The sequence below is a fragment of the Lathyrus oleraceus genome, chromosome 5 (genome assembly GCF_024323335.1).
Source record: "Lathyrus oleraceus cultivar Zhongwan6 chromosome 5, CAAS_Psat_ZW6_1.0, whole genome shotgun sequence".
NCBI classification, from domain to species: domain Eukaryota; kingdom Viridiplantae; phylum Streptophyta; class Magnoliopsida; order Fabales; family Fabaceae; genus Lathyrus; species Lathyrus oleraceus.
This window is the reverse complement of record NC_066583.1, coordinates 345,574,999-345,583,327: the sequence shown is the minus strand read 5'-3', so window position 1 is coordinate 345,583,327 and position 8,329 is coordinate 345,574,999. Positions and strand designations below refer to the sequence as shown.

The following is an 8,329-nucleotide window of genomic DNA, read 5'->3' as shown; positions in this document are numbered from 1 at the left end:
TTTTCACCAAAACAAAAAAACCACATCTCATATCATGTGGTAGACAGACAGATTCACAAACACATTCTCTCTCCCTTCTTCCCAATTCCCATCCCATACTCACATCACATTCACATTCACATTCAAAATCTCAACAAAAATATTTATTTTTTCACAAAAAATAAAATAAAAAACTAAACTTTTTTACATATAAATTTCAAAACAGTCCAAATATCCCTCCCCCTCTTCAACCCTTTTTCTCTATCACCTTCTCCAATAATGTTAACCCTTTCTTCATTGTTTTATCTTCTTTTTTTCATACTCACCCTTCAATGTCACATAGCTTCTTCAGCTATTCTATACAGTTTGAAAAACCGCCACAACAATCCTCACCATCAAAGACCAATGATTCATGCTAACCAAACTAACTGTGCATTGTTTGTAGGAACATGGATTCCTGATGACACTTACCCTTTTTACCAATCCTTAAACTGTCCCATGATAGATCCGCAGTTCAACTGCAAAATGTTTGGTCGTCCTGATACTAATTACCTTAAATATAGATGGAGACCACTCAACTGTGAGCTTCCAAGGTAACAAGAGTCATAAAGATTGAATTTTTTTGTTTTGTTTTGTGCTGTGTTGTTTGTTTGTTTGTTTCCTCTGAATGGTTCTGTAGCTTGCTGTTGTTAGGTTCAATGGTGTTCAGTTTCTGATGGGAATGAAAGGGAAGAGTATTATGTTTGTTGGTGATTCTTTGGGGAGGAATCAATGGGAATCATTGATTTGTATGATATATACTGCAGTGCCTCAGTCACAAACACAGCTTGTTAGGGGAGAGATTCTCTCAACCTTCAGATTCTTGGTGAGTTTTTCTTTTGTTGAATTGATTATGATTACCCACCTAATATTTCCTTAAAAGTTTCAATTTTTTAAATTGGGGTTTTGTGATTTTTTTTTTCAATTTTTGTTCACATGAAAAAGGAAAGTTTTTTAGCCCTCTTTGTTAATCCTCTTTAAAAATCAGGGGGAGTTAGGTTATTGTTATTATTGATGATAGAACAAAGTATCTAGTGGAAAAAGGTGTTTTTGATGGGGACACAAAAGTGTAGTAACTATTAGGCCATTATTTATGTATTGGGCTAGTTGATGCAAACTGGAAGCAAATCAGTGTTCATGCTGTTGATGCATGTATAAAGTAAAGTAGACTTATGTCACATGAGTGTCACATTTTACAGCTGCAAAACAAAAGTTTTTGAATGAGTTTTGATATGGTATGTGCAGGACTATGGTGTGACCATTTCTTTTCATAAAGCTCCTTATCTGGTGGAGATTGATGTGGCCCAAGGGAAGAGAGTTTTGAAGCTTGAGGAGGTAGATGGGAATGGAGATGCATGGAGGGATGCTGATATATTGTCCTTTAACTCTGGACATTGGTGGACACATCAAGGATCTCTTAAAGGGTAGGCAAATGCCTTTCTTTAATTCACTTTTATTATAAAAGTTTATTCAACAAAATGTTTATTGTTCCGACCAAAATAGTCTTACATTGCTTGAAAGTCGAGGCTAATGATAATTTATATACAAGAGTCACACACCTCAATCCAACGAGGTGTCTTTCTAAAGGAGGGGTCATTTAGAAAAGGTGTCTCGTTGGTTGAGGTGTATGAGTGTCATATATAAGCTACAGGTAGCCTTGATCCCAAGCAACGTGAGACTATTTTGGCCAACTCGGAACAGTTGCCCCCAGTCGAGGCTAAGGGGCACGGACAAGCGGTTAAAACCGTCTCCATGAGATCTAGCGTCTCATGAGGGTGACCGTCCGATCATATCCAACGGTGGGAACTGTGCTGCAGGCCGGAATGACTGTCCTCAGCTGGTGTAAGGTCTCACCTATTCTGCGCCCCTTTCTGTGTGATGCAAGGTCTCACCTATTCTGCGCCCCTTTCTGTGTGATGCTTGCTATTGGGCCTTTCGTCCTTGTCGTGGGTCTAAGCAGCCCATGACACTTACAATATTAGTTCATTTGTCTATATCTTAATTTTACAATTTCATAATAATTTTTATGATCTTTTAAGAATAGAACTTTAAAGTAATTTGATTTTTGGGGTTATGATTAAGTGCAGGTGGGATTATATAGAATTAGGAGGCAAATACTACCAAGATATGGATCGTTTAGAAGCAATGGAAAGAGGTTTGAAAACATGGGCTAATTGGGTGGACACTAATATTGATCAAAGAAGAACCAAAGTGTTCTTTCTTGGAATTTCTCCGACACACACCAAGTAGGGATTCTGACTCTCTCTCTCTCTCTATATTGTCTTTACCTGATTTCTCTCTCATAAATTATTTTGTACTATAACATTATTGTGTCTGTTGAACTGGAAAATCATATCCTAAGCTTAGAAATATCTTTGGTGCTATGATTGGCATTAAGGGCTAAAGAGACCTCAAAAGAAAGGGCTTGAGGCCCATTTTCTTGACCTATTGCAAATTGAGTTGTATATAAGTTATGCTAAATCTCAATCACATTGCTATGCAGCCCAAACGAATGGATCTATGGATCAACAGCAGCAACATCAAAGAATTGCTATGGTGAAACTGCACCAATCAGTGTTACTGGCACATCATACCCCGGTGTATTTCCAGAACAAATGAAGGTTGTAGACATGGTGATTAGAGAAATGAACAACCCTGTTTATCTACTAGACATCACAATGTTATCAGCATTTAGAAAAGATGCACATCCTTCAGTTTATAGTGGCGATTTAAGTCCTCAACAAAGAGCTAACCCTATTTACTCTGATTGCAGTCATTGGTGTCTTCCTGGTTTACCTGATACTTGGAATGAATTGTTCTACACCATATTGTTCTATTAAATTTTTGTACTTTAGTACTAGATGATTAATTAACACAATTATTTATCACTAATTTTTTGATGTTTTTTAAGTAGTTAATGCATTTATTATTATTACTACTATTTGAAAACTTGTATCCGGCCTTGGACAAATTCAAATTCAAGGGGACCAATTCTACTGTCCACTAGTAGGGTCCGTCCGTTTAAAGTTAGAGCAAAACTCTGTATGGATTGGTTCAACACAAAGATTGTTAGTATTTAGCAGGATTCAGAGATACTTTTAGGATCTAACCCTTCGCTAACAGACCAACTCTTCGGGTTCAGATGTTTAGATAATGAAGTTATGTAAAGACATATATTTTCAAGTAGTATTCAAATAGTGAAACTTGCATTCAAATTTAACATAATACACAACTCTTCTTAAAAAGCCAAATTACAATCTGAAAGTGTTCAAATCACCACATCAATTAAAAGCAAAGACAAGATGTGGATTACACAACATCAAAACACATAAATACAGCTAAGTAGAAAGGCTTATACATACAAATGTACCTGGATAAAATACATAACAGGCAAATTTTCCCTTTATGTTATTCTTTTTATTGAATACTGATAGTATAATAATATCTTGGTTTTTTAAGCAAGTAATACTTGCTATGTCTCATACTAGGTTTGAATGGCAACTCCAAGAGGAGAAACTCCTATCTTTGGTATAATCTTCTCTGGCTCTACACCTTTTGTAACTGGGTTGATTTGGTGTTCATAAGCTGAAACATGCACTCCAAGTGCTGCTCTACCAGAAGGATCCAGGTTGTTTGACCATGAAGCATCCCATTCAATAGCTTTCTCTGTGCTGCATGCAACACTAGGTCCTCCAGGAACTGTAAGCCTTGCCGAGTTCTACAAAAAAGAACAACAAAGATTTGATTAGAGACTATGTTAGGATCTCTGTATCACCGAGACCTTTGGAAAAAAAAATATCCGTGTCTGTTACGTGTCAGTATCAATGTCGTATCTGTGTCAGTGCTTTACAGGTTAGAATGTCTCATGCATTATATACCTGAGGGAAAAACCTTTCAAAGATCATTCTATAGTAATATGCTTCTTTGGTATTTGGAGTGTTGAAAGGAAAGATGTGAGAAGCATTGAACATCATTCTGTCAGTGACCTATAAGAAGATTTCAAGAACCAGTTATTAGCTATCATGCTGCATAAGCATAGTCACAAAAAATAAAATGAAGAAAAAGTCGGATTTTTTTATTTACATGTTTTGCAGCATGGTCCTTGATGCCATCAATCCAGCCATATCCTACTCCATCACTGAACTGTTCCTTCTGCCTATATAAAATGTGCTGCATGAAATCAAATTTACAAGATGTTAGTTTCACAAATTATGCACAGAAAGTGTAGCAAATAATGGAAAAGTGAGTAGAGACTCACCTTAGGCAGATATGGATTCTCTTCATCATCAAAGGCCTTTCTTAGAATCCATTTCTCAATTCTTCCTTCATCATGTTTTATCTGAAAAAAAATGAATTGTAGATTAACCACTTAATAAAATGTTGCATCTTCAAGCCATTTTTCACATTCATGTATCATACCATTTTAAACTCAGGATCAATGTCCATTGCAACCTTGATAAAGTCCTTGTCCAAAAATGGTACTCTAGCTTCTAGACCCCATGCATATGTTGATTTATTGGCTCTCAAACAATCATATCTATGAAGAGCTTTGATCTGCATTATCATATCAAAACCTTTAACTTCAACTACATATTTTTTTCTCTAAAATGAGTTATATAATGTAATTCTATGACCTTGCGGCATGTTTCTTGGTGAAACTCTTCCTTGTTTGGTGCCTTATGGAAATACAAATACCCTCCAAAGATCTCATCAGATCCTTCTCCAGAAATCACCCATTTGACTCCGGATGATTTGATCTTACGAGACATCAGAAACATAGGCGTTGCAGCCCTTATCGTAGTGACATCGTATGTTTCTGTGTGATAGATGACATCTTCAATTGCATCTATACCATCCTGCATAGAAAAGTTTGCAACCGTAAGTTAGACTAAGGGTTCAAATTTTTTAATATCTGTGTGCGCGATTATGATCAAAGTCGCATAAAACCATATTAAACCGCAACTTTTCACAATTTTGAGCGGAAAAGAACTGTTTACAGTCGATTATATACCTGGATAGTAAACTCAAATTCATGATGGACAGTTCCTAAGAAATCTGCTACCTCTTTTCCAGCCTTTAGGTCAGGTGCACCCTAATCAACACCACAAATCAAAGTTCATAATCCACCAAAATCGATTTTCCATTCATAATTTAGAATAAGCTTATGCATATTATTATACCTTAAGGCCTACACAGAAAGAGTGCAATTTTGCTCCCCACTGCTTAGCAGCTTTTGTACCAGCAAGGTATCTAGCAGTGACAGACGCGACCAACGATGAATCCAAACCTCCCGATAGTAAAACCCCGAAAGGCACATCAGTCATCAACCTCTTTATCACAGCCTGTAATCAATCATCACATCAATCGTATCAATTCTCCTGAGTCTAACTCAACCTTACATAAACTCGACCAGACAAAAAGTAAACGGAACCTTACCTTCTCAAACGCGTTCCTCAAAACTAGAGGATCATAAGGTGTTGACGGAATAATAGCCTCATTGAACCATGGAGGATTATACCATCGACGAAACTCTCTTTCTTTGCTCGAGTATAAGTGACCCGGCGGAAAAACTTCGAAATGTTCACATTCATCATTCAGTCCTTTCAATTCTGATGCAATCCAAACAGAACCTACAACAACAAGCTTGTCACAACTTATTCAAATGCTCTATAGTTATGAAATATAACAAATCAACAAATACTATAAAAAATTACCATCTAGTCCCCAACCAATGTACAAGGAAGTAACACCTATAGCATCCCTCGCAACTATGAAACTGTTGTCACGAGTATCCAGCAGAACAAACGAAAATATACCGTCTAACATATCCACAAAATTTTCTCCATGTTCCTCGTACTAACAACAAAAGTAACAAAATCAATAACAAACAAAATAATTGCGCAATAAAAATGAATATGAACATGACTATGACTAACCAGGTGTGCGATAACATCACAGTCACATTGTGTAAAAAACTTGTGATTAGGCAATTGTTTTCTGAGCTCTTCATGATTGTAGATTTCTCCATTCACCTGATTTTTTTAATGATACAATTTATATGTTACCATATTAATAAACACTATAACAAATAATTAATAAACCTTATAAAATAATATTATGAGGCTTAATTATTATTATTATTATTACCGTGACAATAATTGATTTGTCTTCATTGAAGAGAGGTTGATCACCAGAAGCAGGATCAACAATGGCTAACCTTTGATGAGCCAAATAGTTATCACCATGTTGGTGGAGCCCACTCCAGTCTGGCCCACGGTGCTTCAATCTGTTACATCATATCCACAAATACTAATTATCAATTAATTAACCAAACTTACTTGTTAATTAACCAATTATTACATATTAACCAGTGGACCCCGCATCCCACTTTTTTTAATTTTTAATCTTTAATATAAGAAAATTATTTAATGATGTGTCATAGTATGTTTATCCTAAATTACTACTACTAGTAGTTCAGCAGAGTATGTTATACTATTTTTAGCTTAGTTGCTAAAAATACTTATACCCTCTTTAAAACCAAACATTTTGAACTTCCATGTTTTATTTATCACAAAAAAAACATTAAAAAAAACTCTAGATAAGAAAGAGTTTGAACATGCAAACATCAAAAAAAGAAAATGAGAAGAATAATTGCCTGCGAGAAAGCTCGAGTATGCGAACTCGTTTAGCTTGTGAATCATCAGAGCAACCAAGTACAGCAAGTATGCCACACATTATGATTTGAAGAACCAAAGAGAATGAGAAGAGGATAAAGAAAACAAGACACGAAAAACTAGGAGCAAAGAGTGTGGAAGAAGCAACACGTAGAATGGTTTCAATTCGATCGTGTTAAGTACTATATCTATCGACGTACACGTATTTATACACGAAAGGTGGGAGCTAAACGGTGTCGTTTGGGGTTTTGAAGAAGTGTGTACCGGGAACCGGGTAGTGCCGGTGACGTTAAATCGGGACCACCGCTTATTGCTACGTGCTGTGACGTGGTTTGCTATGGGATGTTTTTGTCAAGTTATTTACTTAAATCCATTATTTATTATTATTATTATTATTATTATTTATCATTATTGGTTATTTATTTATTTATTTATTTAATTAGTTTATTTGATTCTAGTTTATGCTTGAGCGGTTTGCTGCTTCTTTTAAATTAATGAGAGTGGAAAGGCTTATCCATAAATTTTTGTTTTTGAGTGCTGCGTCAGCTTGTATACATTTCGAGGTATTAATAATAGTGATTAGTGATTAAATAGGTGGTTAAATGTTTAGAACTTTATTAAGTTTTTTTTTTTTTGATAAACCAATTCTTAAGTTTCTCATTACATTGACTTTGTTTCCATGGACTAATTCTACCGTAGTATTTCTTGTGCGGATTTATTTAATTAATTTGTCTTCTTTTTTCTTATAGGAAATCTAGAAAGCATGCCTAAGAAATAATAGAAGAGAATGAAGCTTCTCTACGATAATCACACATCAATAAGAAAAAGGTTAAGATGAATTAAGAGTTAAAAATTATATTAAATAAATTTGTGAATATATACAAGATGGATTTATTCTTTATAAATATAAATATGTCTAATCTCACAGTTTTAGTATGTTTGATTTATGACGGATTGGATTTCGAGAAGAAAGAAAAGTAAATTTAGATTACGAGTTTTTTTTTGAAAGATTATCGTATTAACCACAACAAATGAATCCGTCTAAGAAAATAAGGAATGAAAGTCAAATTACTTGTCATTTTTAAATTATGGAATATATCTTTAGATCAACAGAAATACAGATAGATCGATCAAGATTACAATAAAAATGACTAATATAAATTTTCTTAGAGTCTCTAATATACCCCAGAAACGGAAAGTCTTATATCATAGAAGTAAGATTCGTTGATATTGATTTCATGTTTCCTTTGCTAGACAAAAGAAGATTGATGAAGGAGTATATGATGATAAAAATAATGTAACGATTACTATTTTTTTTTAAAATAATTGTAAGTTTTTGAGAAAACTAGTTGGCTTTTATCTTGGCACAACAAATATGCCATGATACTTAAGAGAGTAGGCTAGTTCCCTTGAATAGTACCAATTGAAAAAGACTTGAAGATAAATTTACCCATTGAATAATTCAAGACTAAAAAATACCCTAATTATCATAATTCATAGTACTAAATTTATTTCGTAAACTCTTAACTACGATGCAATCTCTAATGACATGCATAATAGTCTCACGGGCATGCATTACCCTGACCTTTCCTTTGCACATTAGTAAGAAGTTTTCCATGAAGTTTTCCTCATAACTA

General features: G+C 34.6%; 2 protein-coding genes across 2 annotated transcripts; one reads left to right on the top strand and one right to left on the bottom strand.

Moving 5' to 3' along the window:
- The first annotated feature begins 34 nt into the window (after positions 1 to 34).
- LOC127084555 (protein PMR5) lies at positions 35 to 2,917 on the top strand. Its single transcript, NM_001426894.1, has 5 exons — positions 35 to 572; positions 673 to 844; positions 1,264 to 1,442; positions 2,106 to 2,264; positions 2,522 to 2,917. Exons 1-5 carry the CDS (start codon positions 259 to 261, stop codon positions 2,856 to 2,858), a joined length of 1,161 nt encoding a protein of 386 aa, NP_001413823.1. The 5' UTR covers positions 35 to 258; the 3' UTR covers positions 2,859 to 2,917.
- A 304-nt stretch (positions 2,918 to 3,221) lies between these two features.
- On the bottom strand, positions 3,222 to 6,854 carry LOC127084554 (asparagine synthetase, nodule [glutamine-hydrolyzing]). Its single transcript, NM_001426893.1, has 13 exons — positions 6,674 to 6,854; positions 6,166 to 6,304; positions 5,955 to 6,050; positions 5,733 to 5,874; positions 5,455 to 5,648; positions 5,199 to 5,360; positions 5,030 to 5,110; positions 4,653 to 4,874; positions 4,438 to 4,572; positions 4,277 to 4,357; positions 4,102 to 4,188; positions 3,897 to 4,004; positions 3,222 to 3,736 (listed from the first exon to the last, which is right to left on the bottom strand). The coding sequence occupies exons 1-13, from the start codon at positions 6,751 to 6,753 to the stop codon at positions 3,503 to 3,505; spliced, it is 1,761 nt and encodes a 586-aa protein (NP_001413822.1). The 5' UTR covers positions 6,754 to 6,854; the 3' UTR covers positions 3,222 to 3,502.
- Positions 6,855 to 8,329: the final 1,475 nt, after the last annotated feature.